General features: G+C 36.2%; 2 protein-coding genes across 4 annotated transcripts in view; one reads left to right on the top strand and one right to left on the bottom strand.

The window, feature by feature from the left end:
• Positions 1-371: 371 nt before the first annotated feature.
• On the bottom strand, positions 372-4,247 carry chchd7 (coiled-coil-helix-coiled-coil-helix domain containing 7). Of its 2 annotated transcripts, XM_038809396.1 has the most exons (5): positions 4,133-4,247; positions 1,381-1,473; positions 1,194-1,270; positions 1,014-1,112; positions 372-605 (listed from the first exon to the last, which is right to left on the bottom strand). In XM_038809396.1, the coding sequence occupies exons 3-5, from the start codon at positions 1,245-1,247 to the stop codon at positions 501-503; spliced, it is 258 nt and encodes an 85-aa protein (XP_038665324.1). In that variant the 5' UTR covers positions 1,248-1,270; positions 1,381-1,473; positions 4,133-4,247; the 3' UTR covers positions 372-500. The 2 variants fall into 2 exon arrangements, with proteins under 2 accessions (XP_038665324.1, XP_038665325.1); XM_038809397.1 differs by lacking the exon at positions 1,381-1,473 and having other exon boundaries at positions 4,133-4,196.
• Positions 4,248-4,416: 169 nt separating this feature from the next.
• The window catches only part of LOC119972531 (zinc finger protein PLAG1-like), a 71,439-nt gene continuing 57,549 nt past the window's right edge, over positions 4,417-18,306 (top strand). The window contains exon 1 of one of the 2 annotated variants that reach the window (XM_038809392.1): positions 4,417-4,521. The gene's annotated coding sequence lies outside the window, so the exon portion shown is untranslated. The remainder of the gene's footprint in view (positions 4,522-18,306) is intronic. The other variant, XM_038809393.1, reaches the window with a different exon arrangement.

Below are 18,306 nucleotides of genomic sequence, written 5' to 3'. Positions count from 1 at the left end.
CAGCCCGATTGCTGAACATCAGCAATCCTCTTGTGCTGACACCAAAGTGAAATTAACATTGAGCATAGTAAAACCCATATCACAGAGATCGCTAGATCCTTTATAGGCCACTTTCTTCAAGGTCAGCAGCATGTTCTAGCATTTTGTTGACAACTGCAAAATCCAGAGCAATGCTTGAGTGTTTATTGGCATATGCAAATTAATAGCTGCCAAATTATATCTAAATGAGAATTCCTAGCTTTTGATCACCTCTCCTGGCAGGCCATACAAGATCAATTTTTAAAGATTTACTTTTATTATTATAATTTGCATATTTTAAAAAGTAGTTTGTAGGATACTTCCCACAATGCAAAAAAAAAAAGGCGTACGTGTATTGTATGAAATCCTTTTGCTCTTTTATTGTAAGCTATTGATTCGATAAAGTTTTATTTAGATATAAAATTACCAAAAATTATTCAAGTGGATTCATTCACATTGATCATGTTTCAGAACCAAGATCATCAGTAGGGCTTCTCTTTGTATTCTTCCAAAATGTCTTTTCTGTCCTTTGCGGTTGGCATGTTAGGGCTAATGCCATTTCTTCGTCTTTGAATCATTATGTTGTTCTTTTAAAGGGGAAACAAAGGTGTCAAAGTAAATAATTATTTCTGCAAAGCTTCTTCAAGATATTACTGCATGAACTAACTGAGATACACAATCGATTTACCATAGTTGCATTCTTGGTCAATGGCTATTGATGAGTTAAACAAATCATAATTCATAATTGGGACTCATTGTGCCAATATATTACATGTCCTGCATCACCACTGACAGAAGATCCTTGAAATGGCAGCGTTACAAGAGGCCCAAGAGCTTTCCACCTACATTTGTGCTGAAGATAGGGTAGTTTAACTTGATTAGAAAATCCAGGTGTTAAGCAATACCACAGAGACCAAACAACTTGGTGGTTGATTTTCTTTCTCATACATCTCAAAGATTCTTCTGATATGAGTTAAACCTTCAGTCACACTTACCCAGAATTTCCTGCACATTTTATACTTCAGAAAATACTGGGTGCACATGTCTCTGTTGTAATTATTTGTTTCTAGGCACATTCTGGAGGCATCCATCTCCTTTAAAAAGAGACAAACCATTAGTCAGATCAGCTAACAGGCATAGTTAAAATGACGGCTGGAGTTTAACAATGTTCCTACCTCAAGACATGGATTAACGTCTTCATCTCTTAACTTTTGTACATTTCTAGGCATTCCAAGTTATCTTTCTATCGCACCTGGCATCAATAAAAGTTATAATATTAGCCAATCTTAAGAAAGTGGTGAAGACCAAAAGCTTTGGAAACATGTCTGTCTTTTCAGCAATGTTCAAAAATATATCACTCACTTGACTCAAAAACGTAGTGGGTATTTAACATTTGTCGGTTGGTTTTAGGGAGTTTTATTCTTAAAATGAAATCCTACCCTTTGCCATGAATCCCTGGAAAAAAAAACATCCAAATTATAAAATCACTTTTGAAAATTGGTCAGTTGGGTGAAAGAGTAATCCAGTGTTTTGATCTATGCTGATCAAGATGGAGGTTGATGATGGCTGGTAATACAATGCTACACCAGCAACTAATTGCATTTATATAGAACCTTAATGCAGCAACATTTCTCAAGACACTTCAGAGAGATAACCAAAAGTTTGGTTAAAGACATTGGCTTCATGGTGAGTCTTAATGGGGAGGTGCAGCAGCAGAGAGGTTTGGGGAAACAATTTCACAGTGTGGGTCAGAGATATCTGAAGGCACAGCTGCCAATGTACAGGATAAAGGTATGCATAAGAAGCTAATGCCAGGAATGGAAGATGTAGAGGTAGTTAGAGATAGGGATGAGTAAGGTCATAATGAGATTTAAATATGGAGACAAAGATTTTAAATTGAAGGCATTAGCAACCAGTATAGATCAGCAAGGATAAGAAAGATGGGCAAGTTGGACTTAATGCAAGCCAGCAAAGGCTAAACTCCTTGTTCAATTGGTTAACAGTATTTTGACCTAAGCAAGGTTCTCCAGTTTCCTCCCACAAGTCCCAAAAGACGTGCTGGTTAGGTGAATTAGACATTCTGAATTCTCCCTCAGTATATCCGAACAGGCGCTGTAGTGTGGCAACTAGGAGATTTTCACAGTAACTTCCTTGCAGTGTAATGTAAGCCTACTTGTGACACAAAGATTATTATAAAAAGTGTATGCCAACTTTGTCTGCCTGTGTACATCCAAAACAGGCTGTTGCCATTTTATTAACATTCTAGGAAGTTCACACTAGTGCGCAATAGAAACAAAGTCTTTAACTTATGTCATAAAGAACACAAGCTTGTGTGGAACCAGGAAACGTTATTCTTCCCGTCACAGGTCACGCTTAATTTATGCATTATCCCATTAGACTACTCAATTTATTTAATCTTCTGGACAAAGGTTCTGCAATGTAATCGCCAGCCCCCAAAATAATTCAACCAAAGTTAAACTTGACTCTGTGACTAATTTTGCATCCTTACAATCTCACTGAATACTACTTTCCAAGACCAATCTTAAAAATATAAATGAAAATAGATCTGAACTTTCGGATCATTAACCCGAAACATGAACTTTATTTTTCTCTCTGGAGGGTGCTGCCAGGTTTGCTGAGCATTTAAGTATTTTATGTCTTTATTTCAGACTTCGCGCATGTGCAGGGTTTTGCTCTGGTATTCATCTGACCTCATGTTTTTATTTCAAGATGTAGTATTATTTGACCTTGCTCTGTACAAACTGGGTACTACATCTGTCTAATGACATGACTGCCCTTCAAAAGTCATTCATTAGCTATGACACTTTTTAATGGACTCAGGGACATGAAAGGAAAATAACTACAAGCTTGTTCTTTCCTAATCCTTTGTTTAACACCCCCCAAAAACCTCCATCCTGACATCACCTTCTCTTCCTCTGCCCTCACCCTTCCAGGTCTACCTTATCCTCTCCCCTTTCCGCTATTTTTGCTGCCATGTTTTTTGTCTGTTTCTCTCCCCTTTCATGCACTTGATTCTTGCCTTAACTTAATTTTACTTTTTCATCCTCTATTCTTCTCCCCCACCCAATTGTCTCCCACAATTAGGGAATGGGATGACTGGAATGGGCTTTACCCTATTCCAGTTATCCCATTCCCTAATTTTCCCAGACTTCAATTATCTTACATACTCTCCTATTCCATCTATTGGTACCTCTCCTAGTGTCCTTTCTCAATCCCAATCTGTTTTACATTCTCTCCAATTCCCTCACCTCTTGTCCTGCACCCATCACTCTCTGCCACTCCTTCTCCTCACTCCACCGGCTTTCTGTTACCCTTTAATGACCGTCTAATCAATTTCTGCCCCACGTGGCCCAAGCCTCTGTGACTAATTTTGCATCCTTACAATCTCACTGAATACTACTTTCCAAGACCAATCTTAAAAATATAAATGAAAATAGATCTGAACTTTCGGATCATTAACCCGAAACATGAACTTTATTCTTCTCTCTGGTGGGTGCTGCCAGGTTTGCTGAGCATTTAAGTATTTTATGTCTTTATTTCAGATTTCGCGCATGTGCAGGGCTTTGCTCTGGTAGTCATCTGACATGTTTTTATTTCAAGATGTAGCCCCAGATAACCCCTCCTAAGGTCTTCTGCTCCCTCCAATGGCTATCTACCCAGACCATATTCCCCTCCTATGGTCCTCTAACCCTCAATCCCCTCCTGCCCTCTTTATTGTTTCCTGACCCCTCCAACCCCCAGCCCTCTATATCCCCTCCTGTCCCCTCTGCCCTACTCTGGACCTCTATCCATGGCCCCCTAACCACACCTACCCCCCTCTCCTATGGCCCACCACCTCTCTAGCCCTCAATCCCTTCCTGCCCTCTTTATTTCCTGACCCATCCAACCCTCCTGCCCTCTCTATCCCCTCTGTCCTCCTATGGACCTCTAACCCTCTCCCATGGCCCTCTATCCCCTCTCCTAGGAGCTAGGGAGCAAGAAGATACAGCTCTCTAATTCCCTCCTCTTCTTTCTAACTCCCTCTTTCCAACACCCCTCTCTCCCTCCTTAACCGCTTTCCCTTCTCTCTCCAAGTCTCACTCTCTGTCCTTACCTCCAACATCAGGACACATCAACCCGCGACGTCACAGACAGCCGCGCGCTATAATATGAGTGGAACCTAACTTGATGGCGGAAACCTTGGATTGACGTTGACAGACAGCCGAGGCTGCCCAATCGGATTCCGGATCCCGCGTTGTATGTCAGCGGAATCCCCGCCCTTTGCCGCTGCTGCTCCAATCGGAAAGGGGCGGAGGGGGCGGGATGTCCGCCATCAGGGTCGGTGGAGGCGCAGCGCGTATACAATGGCCGCTGGAAGGAGGCTAAAGCAAACAATTTTTAGGCCCGCGGTGAAACAAAAATATGAGAAAAAAAATTTTAAAAATTCGGACAATTGTTTAAAGCTGGAAAAAAATACGGGAAAGTGATGTTGAATGTCCCGCGGTAAGTTCCAGTTGAATTTTGCCAGGTGTTGTCCCCTTTTTGAAATAGTTTATCAGGGTTATTTAAATCATGTTGTTGGGGGGGGGGGGGGGGGGTTGTGCCCCCGTGTGTACCTCAGAGTCTGAGAGAGACGGAGGGAAACTGCAGCAGAGAGGGGGGAAAGAGGAAACAACTTTCTCCAAAACTGATCCCAACTCATCGCCAAGGCTGAGGATAGATAACCTCAGCCGCCTTCTTAATAGGATTGGGGAGTTGAACCACTTTATTCACTTTCTTGCTGGAGCTCCGTTTGGAATTGGTTTATTTTATTATGGTTTTTTTTGTTGCCGTGTGTTTAGCGACAGCGCTGAAGAGGGAAAAGGGAAACTTGAAGCAACTTCTTCCGTCAAAGCTGCAACGAGACCCGAAATAATTTAAAGATATTTTTCCCCCCTAAAACGAACCTTTCGCGGAAATTTAGTGTTAAAAAGAGCACACTGCCCCCTCCCCCCCCCCCCCCCCCCCGTGTTTGTTTTTGTTTCGAATACGATTCTGGAAGAAACTGAAGCAAAGATCAGTTGCCCCTTCATCTGAACAAATTTTTAAATCGGGTCTTGGAAGCCCAGACGCTTTCAGAGGGGGTCGGAAATGCCAAAAACGTTATAAAGTTTCAATTTCTCTCTATTTGATTTTGAGCAATCGAGTGAAGCGAGCAGCTTTACACAAACATGCAATCGTGGTGTTGAGGAAGGGGGGGAGGGTAGACCAGGATTTCTAAGAGTTGTATATTACATTTTACTGATTTTGACGTTTAGGAATATTACCAAACAAAGTGGGAAATATCAGCACCCATTATGTTCTGTGGCTCCAACGAGTTCCCGGGGTAACACAAATCTAGATCGCCTCTTAAACGTTTAGCAATGATAATAGAAACTAGGTTTATGTAATTAAGTGTAAACATTGCAACTTTAAAATAAACTACTTTATCGAGAAAGTCGCAGGAAATATTTCGTTTAAACGGATAATGCATAATTTCGATTTGGAGCAAATGTTTGAAAAGGGGTATTGCATTTGAGAGTGCACTGATGTTTGATTTCCTCTCTTTAATTGCCAAGTACCTGAAGCAATTTGACACTTTTGGGAATAAAAGTATTAACATTGTGGAGAATAGCAGTAGAAGTGAATGTCGTGAAATTAATAACAATACGTTAACAATATGTTAGTAAACATTTCCAAGTCGGTACGATTAATTAGTCGTTGGAAGAGTTACGACCAGAAGAAACAATGTTTATTTCTATTGAATCATAACTTCTCCTGCTTTTTTGTTTCTACTTCGCTGACGCAAAGTGTGTGTTATTTTGCACTTGTGAAGATGTGCTGCATTTCTGACATGTTGCACGAGGGGGCGGGGAGTGCAGTGCTGGTTCAAGACAAAAGGTTTATTACTGGAAAATGATTGAAGTTGGATAATTCAGTTTTAGTTCAGTCCTTTTTAACACTCACGAACTAAGCAATTTCAGCACTTTATATTTGTGACTTGTCTGGTCGCATTATGATTGTTATTCTAATAACTTATATTGACACGTACAGCACGTTAACGCCATAGGAAATTCTCTTGCAGTCTTTAGTATAGTGACATGCGGAATGAGCTATTGAAAACTTTCAAATTAATACTAAGTGCACAAATATATACGCCTCACCTTGCACTTTTAGATTGTTTGTCGATACATATCCGTAACGGAGTGACGTTCAAGTGTTAGCGCGTTATTATTTTATATCCCAGCCATGTTGTGGAGATGCCGGCGTTGGAGTGGGGTGAGCACAGTAAGAGGTCTTACAACACCAAGTTTAAAGTCCAACAGGTTTGTTTCAAATCACGAGCTTTCGGAGCACTGAGGAAGGAGCAGAGTTCCGAAAGCTAGTAATTTGAAACCAACCTGTTGGACTTTAACTTGGTGTTGTAAGACTTCTTACTATATCCCAGCCATTTGAGAAGTGTTTTTTTTTAAAGTTTGTACATGACAAACTAAAAGATTTCAATGAGTTCAGCTATAAAATACTTGCAGAATGGACATGTAAATGATTTTTAAAATCAATAGAGATAAGGGTTGGTAGGAGAAATAAGGAAGAGACCTACTCTTTGGAAAATTAAAAGTTTAAATGGGTAGACGTTTGGATTGAATTTGCTTTATTGTAACTGGTACCAAGGTACAGTGAAAGTATTGTTCTGCGTACAGTCCAGACAGATTGTTTCATACATGAAAAAAGGACATACATAAATACACAATGTAAATACATAGATCCCTTTGCACTTTGCCTGTGCCTATGGCTACAAATCAGTAAAATAGCAAAGCAGGTGAACAAAATCGTAACAATGTCCGGGGATTCATTTCTGGATGAATAGAATTCAAAAGCAGATAAACAGTTAAACATGTTAGATCCTCAGATAGACCATGTTGAATGCTGTGGACAATTCTGGTCTCCATATCACAAAATTAATATAGAGGCACTGGAGAAAGTGCCAAATAAATTACTAGGATGCACGCAGCCAGAGGCTACAGCCATCAGGAAAGGCTGAACAGGATGAGGTTCTTGCGAAGAGATCGAGAGGTAATCAGTGATGAAGGTCTTTAAAAATATGAAGGAGCTTCACAAGGTAGATGTAGAGAAAACATTTTCACTTTTAGGAGGGTCAAAAACTCAGGGCTACAAGGGTACACTACCGTAAGGTGACCCATAAGGAATTGAGGAGCTGCTACTTTACTCATTGGTGGGAAGCTGGAACTTGCTACCAACATGATGTGGTTGAGGCAAATAGCAAAGTAATAGTTTAAGTTTGATAAGTGGATGAGGGAGAAAGGAAGTCTATATTAATTAGATGAAGTATGGTAGGAAGAGAGTTGCGTGCAGCATAACCACAGGCATAAATTTATTGAGTCATTTTTGTATCCAAATTGTGTAGGAAACATTGCAACAGACATTTTTCTATTTATCAAAGTAGAAATTGCTGTCATCATAATGCTTTTAAAAATAGTCTACTAAAGTCTGTTGTTGAACTGTAAAAAGTCTATCATTCAATATTCAACATTTCAGTTTAACAAAATACTTAATTACACATTGACCATGCTTATTTTAGTTATATATTTCCTAATATCTACACAGCCATCTGGTAAGTTTTCATAATCTTAAAATTTGAAATACAGTAAACAGCTGTTACTGAAATAAGGTTTTCTTAAATCATAATCTTTTTAGCTCGTTTATATTAGATACTTAAGAAATCTATGTTAATTTTGGGATAAAGGATAGTTAGAGACTGAATGCAAGTCTTTCAAAAAGGGAAACCTTAAAAACTCTATTTGAATTGTATGCAGAGTTTTCAAGTTTCATGAGAAATGCTTAATTATATTTATAAAATGTCATTTTCGGGAGGAGCTTAGTTTAGTTGAATCCATTTATGAAAAAGGTGGAGTTTTCAAAAAGAGGAAGATGTTGAGAACAAAGTTTGGCACACTCAGGAATATGTTTCATCTTAGCCTCTTGTTCTTTACCAGTTCTGAATGGATCTTAATAATTATAGCTTGTGCTTTGTTTTTATGATATTCATTGATACCTAATAACTGTTAGAACAATTGTTTAAAAGCAAACGGTGAACTCAAATCAAAGTTGACTTGTGAAAACGATTCTCAAATAACACTCAAATGATGTTTGTTTTGAAGATTTGTTTAATTGTTGGAGTTGAATTTAAGTGCCTTATATGAAAATGTATTTCTGAAATGCATTGTAATCTAAAGATATTTAAACTAACTCAAACCTCTATGTACAGTTTTATTTATTACAAGCATTTGTATAGCCTTGTGAACTGGAGGAAATATAAACACATTATGCCGCTTGAATTTCTTAAACTTCATTGTAGTAACATAATACAATCCACCCAGCTAAACCAGGTACACAATTTCCTCTTTCTTTCTATCTTGTGCTGACATTGAAACATTTGTAGTTAAAAACATTGCACCTTAAGAAGTAATTTGAGGCCATGAAGAGTAGCCCTTTAAATTGGTTATCAAAATTGTTTATTATTTTAGTGTATGCTTGGGACTAATTTACTTGTACAATTGAGCATTTGATAGTATGAAACTTCAGAATTACCAATATTTGTAAAGTTTCTTCCATTCAATATTATCTTTTATTGTCAATGATTACCTCCCACCCCACCACTTGTTTCAAACTTTTTTGACAGGCATTGGTACACTGCAATATTTGAAAAATGGTGTCATTTCAGAGATTCAGGAAATAATCTGGATAATTTAGGAATGCTAAAATAAAAGTGAATACCTTGTTTTTCCATTAAAGTGGGATTCCTGAAGGTAATTTCATCTGTCTACTACTGCAATAAAGTCTAACTCACTAAATGCCCTTAGTTTAAAAATGCTCATGCGCACATTAGACACCTGAAATAATTTTGCTTGCTGATTACAGTGCATAAAACTTTCCCTTCTAAAACAAGCTGAGAAATTAAACATTAGAACGTCTATGTATTCTAGTTTTTAGCAGCTATCTCAGAATATCTTTAGAAATTTCTGTTTAAAATTCAGGAAATCTTTGATTGTTTTCATTGTTATAATTCTGCACTTACCTTGCATCTTGTTTGCCTTTACACTCTCCTATTATATTCTCATGTAAATGTTTCCTTAATCTTGGACAATATTTCTCCAAAAGACCCACAAATTAATTGTGTAAGGAAAGTCACAATCAAACATAAAGCTGTTGAATACAATGTTAGCCTGTAAACAGCAGCACATGTTGACTGATGAGAATACAAAATCAGGAAAATGTTTCTCTTATCTCCTCTTCAGACTCTTTGTACAGGTGGTGTTATTAGAGGGTGACATTTTTTCTATGAGTTAGCTCAGTGCAAGTGATTCAGTATTAAACAGTATTTTCTAAAATGTATAGTTGTACAAAATAACTTTTGTAAAACTTAAAAATCTTCAGCATATAAATTACTGAAGCTCTTTTGAATATGGGGTGATAAATGAGATGAAGAAGCAAGTTTAATATCATTGATAGAAAATGATTCCGAGAACAACACCTGATTGGGAAATCTGCCGAAAAGGTACATGGATAAGATGTTCATTTTCTGAAGTTTTGAGGTGCACCTTGAAACAAAAATAAATCCTGATTATTTTTTGTGAAACTATTTTATTTAAAATGTTACTGTAAAATATGACTACAATTCATAAAACACTTCAGAATATGTTCAAAATATTTCATATCTGTGTGCTGGAAATGTTTTCTTGGTATTGTTTTCTTTCGAATTCTCACTCTTGCATTTCATCATGTGAATTGCCAATCCTTTCTGCACAAGATTTACATGCAGCTTAGAAAGTGTTTGCTAATCATAGGAATATTATCCAGACACCAAAACAAAACTCGCACATAAATATTTTCTAGATGAAACAGGGTATGTATTGATGTAGAAATACATTATTTTCAGATTCTCTTGTCGGAATACAAGTAGTTCAGCCATGAGCTATATGTATAAAGTTTTATAATTTAAGAAATACAATATAAGGAATAATTAACTTTAAGTATGTATTATTAGGCTGTTATGAATCTGCTAATTACAGTCAGTAAGAGAATTTTAAATTAAATTAATTTAGTTTAATATTCAGCATTTTAGTACCCAAGTCCATTTTCAATCAGAGCAAAAGTTGAAAAACTTTACTGTTAAACCTTTTTCTAAAAGTTTGTGCCAATATTCAGGGCATTTAATGGCAGAAATATTTTTTTCTTTTGACAATTTAAGTCTCCCTACGCTTAATATATTGATTTTAAAAAGAAAATCCTGTTGTTTTAGACAAGAGTTGTAATATTTTTGATGATTTACAAATGTAACCCAAGAGTGCCAATTATGTTTTATTGAATATAATTTACATACTACAAGCACCAAACAAATTGAGCATTAATAAACAATTTAAGCACATATTCTAAGTGTATAGATATTTAAAGTTAATAGTCTTCTTACTTATCAGAGTAGTACCAATATGGTACAGGAAAATTCACATTTAATCTAGTCTGCCTTTAATGTTGTCCTAGTGCATTTCTTGTTGACGCGTCGGAATTGTTTGTACCATTGCCAGCAACGAAGGTATATTACGTTTGAATGAAACAAAGTGCTTGCCATATATATTTCTAGTTTGGAATAACGAAATCTATAATATCATCGTAATACTCAGTATTTTCTTCAGTTTGTTCTCGTATATAACCATTTGCATTTACTAATAGTCTACTCTCAATACTGCAATGTTGTCTTGTAAAATTGTCTAATAAATTGGATTCAACATTTTAGTTTTAAAAGAGGATTAGTAAAGTTTAAAATATGCAATCCCTTAGAAGCTTTGTTACAATTTTGCATCATTTTAGTTTCTTAAAATCACAGTAACACTAACAAAATCAGTTGTTAATAGTGTTGTAGAAGTTCCTTCTTGAGATACTGGTGTATGCCTCGTGGCAAATAAAAGTATATTACAGCATTATGAACTGATATAAATGATAGTAGTGTATAAATACAGTTGGTGGATATGGATAAACCCAGATGAATTCACTTTAGCTTTGTTGTTTCATGCTCATTTTATTTAGTTTTACATGTAAATAGATATTTACTACTTTGGTTAATCATCACAAAACCAACTGTTGGGTTTTGATGTTGTGCTAACATAGAAACAAAAACAAAACTTAAAACTGGTTAAAAGAAAACTTGGTATGGTATAATATTTTAAGCAACGCTTTAGTCTGTAGATAAAAAAAAGATAATGGATTTAAATCCAAAGGGATGGAAATTAATTTTGCGTAACTAATTGTTTTGAAGTACCAAACATGTTATTTTAGTTACTTTCAAAAATGAGAAGTGTAAGCTTTAAATTAGGTTTTCAGAATTTAGTTGTTACGTTTTGTTGTATTATTAGCTCCTGACAAATTTAAAAGTAGTCAGCTAAACATGCTTTACATCAATGAATATGAAAATATCTTCCATGAAATTGGGGTAAGCAATAAATTTTATTGAGTTTATGTAATAGTTTGTCAAGAATATCTGGTTTCTTTTTAAAGAAAGCACATTTGAGGTAGCATTATTTTGGCTTCATATCTGTTAATTGCAGCATTATTTTGGCTTCATACCTGCTCATTGCAAACTTAAACACAAAACATAGCTTTATTTTAAAATGTGAAGTATTATCCCATATTCCTACAAGAGGGGGTATAAAATAAAAAATTATTACAAACTTCAATTTTTTTTCCTTCTCTGACATGAATTCCCATTTTTCATTATGTTTACTCTGATTATTCTGGATTATGCTGTCTATGCAACATGTACTCATTTTACCATCCTATTGAACAAAGCCACAATGTAAAAGAAGACGACAGTTGTTAACTTTCACAATTGCTCCAATTAAATTAAACTTATCGAATGTCAAAAATAATTACTCAAAAAGCAAAAGCTCAGTCAGTAAATAAAATTACTACATACTGTTGCGAATTAGTCCACTGTGCTTGCATATTTTATCTATACTTTAAATGTGTGAGGAAGCTAAATCTAGTTTTGATAGTTATTCAATACTGGATTATTTCAAACTCTTTTAGAGAAGGTCTAAATCAGGGGTGGGCAAACTTTTCCGTGCAAGGGCCACATTCAGAAATTCACAATTTTAAAGGGCCGCATAGTATATTAAGTAAAATAATTACTTCACCCGGTTATGATTCTGGGCGCCTCATATAGAACAGGCCCTTCGGCCCTCGATGTTGTGCCGAGCAATGATCACCCTACTCAAGTCAACGTATCCACCCTAAACCAGTAAGTAACCCAACAGCCCCCCCCCCCCCCCCCCCCATTAACCTTAAAAAAAAAATTATATGACTTGGTGGGCCGCATAAAGACCTTTGGCGGGCCGTAGTTTGCCCACCCCTGGTCTAAATGATAATCTAATGTAGTAATAATAATGAAACAATTGTATACCCTCTAATCCATAGCAAGTAATATTGGACATTTATAACTGAGTATTAACTAACGGAAAAATAAATTAGAATCTGAATCATCTTTTGGATTCTTTGGAATATATTAAAGGGAAAAAGAAATGTGTTCAGCATACTTGTATAACTGTCTTTTTTTTGTGAAATGTGTCTAACAAGACGAATTAGCATATACAATTATAGAAGACATATCCATAGAGAACCTTCATACCAGATATATTACATAACATTGAAACCAAAATAAAATTGAAATGTCAGCTGATGTTTATTCATCACACTAAAATGACTAATTTAGAATTGATGTACTTGTCAAGGAAAAATGCCGCATTATCCTAGTCATTCATGGATATATGTAATTAAGGAAGTAATGTTTTTTTTGAGCAAAGGGATCTCTGGGTACAGATACACAAATCACTGAAAGTACTGACACAGGTTAATAAGACTTTTAGCAAAAAAGCAAACAAAGCATTGGGGTTAATTTCTAGAGGGATAGAATTGAAATTTATCAAGCTTTGTATAGAACCTTGATTAGAACACAATTGGAGTACTATAATTTTGGTCTCCATATTACATAAACAATGTTGAGGCACTGGAAAATTACAGGATAATAACCAGATCAGGGAATAATGATCAGATTGTGGGTTTTTTTTCTCTAGAAAAGAGAAGACTGAGGGGTGACCTGATAGAGGTGTTTGTTATTATGAAAGGATTTGTGGGGAGATGAAAACTAGGAACCATTAATATAAGTCATTGATAAATCCAAAGGCAATTCAGGAGAAACGTCTTTAACTAAAGAGTGATTTAGAATGTAAAATTCACTATCATGAGTAGTAGGGTGAATGGCATAGATGAATTTTTGAGGGGAATATAAATAGCATCTGAGGGGAGAAAGGAATAGAACAATATGCTGATAGGGTTAGGTATTGTTGGGTGGGAGAAAGCTTGCATCGAACCTAAATACTGAGATGAACAAGTTGGCTTGATTGGTCTGTTTCCGTGCTGTATATTTTTGGCATTCTTGTTAAACTAGGTCATCAATGGTTAAGACGTACTATTAGATTAATTCATAATCATATGCTAAATTTTCTCTTGCATTATCCAAATATTAGTCTTCAACATTCTGTTCTCTATTTTAACATTCAAAAGTAAAAATGATAAATTATTTAAAATTCCAGAATGTTACTTAATATTATGTTCAGTTTACAAACACAGCTACTTGTGATTATTATTTTTGAAGGTTAAATAGATTTGCATTAAAATTCGCGGTCCACCGTTTTAACATATCACCCAGTTTTATTTTTAAACCTGTTTAAAAGCATCATTAAATTAAGTGGATAGAGAAACTTGATATTAAAATTAATATTTATACAGTAGTATCACCTAGCACGATTTTCAGATGCCAGATCAATTGTGCAGATGTTTTACTCGATTCATTTTAATGAATATGTAAATACGTTTACAGATTACATTTTGCTAAAACTATACATTAAGGAAAGGTATAGACAATGGGTTTTAATCACCTTTTGGCTAGACAGCAATGGCCAGATTCACATTTCTGTGCTCATTGGCATTCCAAATTATGTCAACTCCCTGACACTTACTGAGCAGAGGGTGGGCTCAGTGTTTTATAATGAGTGCATACTGCCGTTTTCTTTTTGCGCACCACTTCTACGTTTCCCAGTTCATTTACTGAACTTTGGATTTTACAGGTATTTCAACTACTTGTTCTGTGATTCTGTATTCTTGGGAGATAATAAAACTGGTTGTTAGTTTCATTCCTGTTAGTTTCATGACTCTGGTTTTGATGCACTTGACCTCAAATTTTAGTACTTTGCTTTGTACATCTTTCAAAATATGTGTTTAAAACATATACTTTGTTTCCTACAAATATGATTAAATACCACTTTGCTATTTGACTTGTCAAATTGTACGATGTTCTGTTTATGCACAGTTCATAAATTTGTATTCAAATGCAACTTGGGTGCTTATTGAAGTTTATTTATTGCATGTTTTAAACAACACTGTATCTTTAATAAACTCGTATCCCCAATAGCTTGTTCTTTTTTTCAGAAGTTCAATTTTTGTTTTGTTTTAACAAGAGTTTGCAAAGTCCATTTAATTTGTTTGTTTCATTGAAGGCTTTCTTCATATTTTTTAGTCAACATACATTTGTTAGTTTCAAATATAAATCAAATGTTTTTTTTTGGTTTTAAGTATTATAACAAATATTTTACTGAGTGTAAGGAAGTTAGCTGTGGTGCACTGGCCACATGAAGTCATCAATTATATTTTAATTAACTGAAAACCAACACAAGATCTGAGTTTTGGCTAAACATTTTCTGAATATGTTAACTTGTTTTTTTTGTTGCTAATAAAAATTGTTTGAGAAATGTAAAGTGTCCTATTTTGCTGAATTGCCAATTCATTTCCTTAAACTCTTCAGGTAGGACTTTTTGGAAAATAAATGCAATAAGTGTTTCATTTAATGGCTTTGCCACATCCCATTTTACAGCTTTCTCTCTGACCTTAATCATTTTGCTGCACACCAAGTAGCTGACTCTATTTGGAAGTGTATTGACGTATACAGACTTTCTCTACAAGAGAATTAAAATCCTGTGTCAAAACCAATGATCTTTTTGTCTCAGATCTGTTGCAAAATTGTCTCAGCTTGATGATAGAATTGGTCTTTTAACTCCTGCAGTGATATTATTGCAAGCTTTGGTGTTTTTTTTTTTTAAAAGTAGATTGGAGCATTCCTTCCCCATCCACTCCATTCAACTTTGCAGAATTGGTTGCATCTTCATAAATAAATTATCCTAATTGGATAAATAAGGGAGTTTAACAGTTCCCTAGGATTAATTTTCATCTTTTCATGATGATGCAAAAGTGCATGACAATGAGCTGTTTGTTGACAAGTAATTTCATAATTAAAGGAACCCTCCTACTCCTATACCAGATCTATCAATTTGGTTCTTTTGCTGAGCATTCATGCTTACTGGAAACCAGTTACTCTTACTAACATGATCAGTCTCTCCACTTCCACGACTGAACTGGTTCTGGATAATCTGAGGAAGTACCTCGAACTACTAAATTAGCATTTGTCTTTCAATTTTTCTAAGCTTTTAAGTTTAAACGGCAATAATAGCTGTTCTGAATTTAATTTATATTAGTTTATATGTTAAATATTCTAGTCATCTAATATATGCAAGATGGCCAATGCAACCAGCAAAAAAGGCAATCCTGAGCCCATGTTCACACAACACCTGCACATTTTAAGTTTTCTCAATAGTCAGGTCAATAATTTACCTTCAGTTCCACAACCCTTGGAGGCCTGGACGGACTCTACTTGTACAGAGATTGGCTCTGCTTATTTGATAGAATCCCTGCAGTGCAGAAGGAGATCATTAACTTTTGTAATTTTGGTTCTACATTATCAAGAGGCGAAGGATCCTACATAGTTTTTCCCTACAACCTCCAATCAAGATTGTATATTTACTATGTAAAATTGGATTGGATTAATTTACTTTGCAGGATCACTATGTTGGTACTTGACAAACAAATATTTTTTTTAAATCCTTCGCAGTAATGGGGACCCTTGATTTATCAATACTATTAATGGTGAATTTCTGATCTGAATCAATTAAATACTGACAGATTTTGGAAGATGGTATAATTGATATAAAACAGAAAATGCTAGAAATACTCCGGTCTGGCAGCATCTGTGGAGAGAGAAATAGAAGTTGATATTTTGGGTCAATTATCTTTGCTTATTAATCTGAAACATTAATTCTGTTGCCGTCCACAGATGCTGCCAGCTTTGCTCAGTCTTTCTAACATTCTCTGTTTTTATTGCAGGTTTCCAGCATCCACGGTATTCTACTTATGTAATAGTGCAGTTGATGTTTGTGTGTAATTTCAGAAGACACTTAATAAAGCAATTTTTTGATATAGATTTTTTTAGCAAGATTGAAGCCCACAAAATTAAAAGGGACAGTAACAGTATGGGTATAAAATTGGTTGAGACAGTAGTGGTGAATGGTGTTTTTCAGACTGGTAGGAGTGTACCCTGGGAACTGGAATACACTGTCTAAAGGGGGGGGGGGGGGGGGGGGGGGGGGGGGAGGTTAGGAGGTGGAGGAAGATTCCATTTGAAACTTTCAAAATGGAAGTGGATACATGCTTGAAAAGAGACATTTGAAAGGACTGAGACTAATTGGATAACACTTTCAAAGAACCAGCAGAGACATGGGCCAATGGGCCTGGCTCTTTACTTTTATTCTGTGAATTCCTGCCTCATAACACCATCCATTTGTATCATAGTCCTTTGGTAGGTCAATCAAATAAACATTCTGAATGACGTTGCTACCTGCCCCACTGCCACCCAAGGCTAATCCTGAAGTTGTGGAAAAACCTGCATTTCACCCCACCTATATCAAGCTTTTGTCCCTAATGTCCATGATTCTACCAAGTCTGTTTTCTTCCTCCTGAGTATTTCTGGCCAATCATGCCCTTGCCCATTGCTGCTAAAACACAAAATTGTCTTCAACTCCTTGAGCGTTAACTTCTCCAATACGATCATAGTCCATCTCCATACCCAAGCCCACCAAAATGCACAGCCTGTATATTTCACTGGCCCAAATTATTCCCCTCAATTGATCTTGTCTTGACCAAGTTCTATCGACTGCCTATAATCCATCAAATTGACTTCAAATTCTTCTTGGTTACCTCCACCATCTTACTTCATTGATCTCATAATAATCTTTATTAGTGTCACAAGTAGGCTTACATTAACAATGCAATGAATTTACTGTGAAAATCCCTGAGATGCCACACTCCGGCGCCTGTTCAGATACACTGAGGGAGAATTCAGAATATCCAATTCACCTAACAAGCACATCTTTCGGGACTTGTGGGAGGAAACCCACACAGACACAGAGAACACATGCGGATTCCACACAAACAGTGACCCAAACTGGGAATCTAACCTGGGTCCCTGGTGCTGTGACGCAACAATGCTAACCACTGTGCTACCGTGCTGCCCAAGCAATACATCCCTGAACACATCCTCATTCTTCTGACATCATGTTACACCTTTGTTCTCTGCACCACCATTTATAAGTTTGTTTCCACACTGCACCGGTCTTCTGGGACTCCTTTCATTGACTTCTCTGATCTGAGTTTGTTTCCACACTGCACCTGTCTTCTGGGACTCCTTTCATGGGCTTCTCTGATCTGAGACTTCAAACTTTCTCTTTGACCATGCTCCTCGTTTTCCTCACTATTTAGCCACTAGTGTTTTTCCGAGATGCCTTTCTGTATGTTGGGAACTATTTTGAAAATTTGTAAGTACCGGTAATTAGTAGTGTTAACAGCCTGTATAGGCTCTTTGAGCCGGATAATATGGCTACTGTTGTCTGGATAAGCTTGATTTTGTAATAGATTTGGTCTCTAGCTATGCTGTTTCTCATTTATTGCACATGAAGAAAGTTCTGTCATGTACCATTCACATCGTGCTAGTGGAAAGAGATTAACCACCAGCATGATCTACCAGAAGCGGTCTTACTTTTCTCCCTTGTACTCCTTTTGGAATCCTGCAATGTACATCATAATATTTGTCTATCATTAAATAACTATTGTTAACATAAACATATATTTTCCCTGCCTAGATGTGCAAAAGAGGAAATAAGATGTTGATCTCTATCACAACCCAAGATTAATAAAGTGTACTGACTGGGCGTTAGGGAAATGGAGGAAATAAGTGTGTTGTGGATTTTTATTTCA

The sequence above is a fragment of the Scyliorhinus canicula genome, chromosome 10 (genome assembly GCF_902713615.1).
Source record: "Scyliorhinus canicula chromosome 10, sScyCan1.1, whole genome shotgun sequence".
In the NCBI taxonomy this organism is placed as follows: domain Eukaryota; kingdom Metazoa; phylum Chordata; class Chondrichthyes; order Carcharhiniformes; family Scyliorhinidae; genus Scyliorhinus; species Scyliorhinus canicula.
The sequence above is the reverse complement of the archived record's forward strand: the minus strand, read 5'-3'. Positions and strand labels throughout refer to the sequence as shown.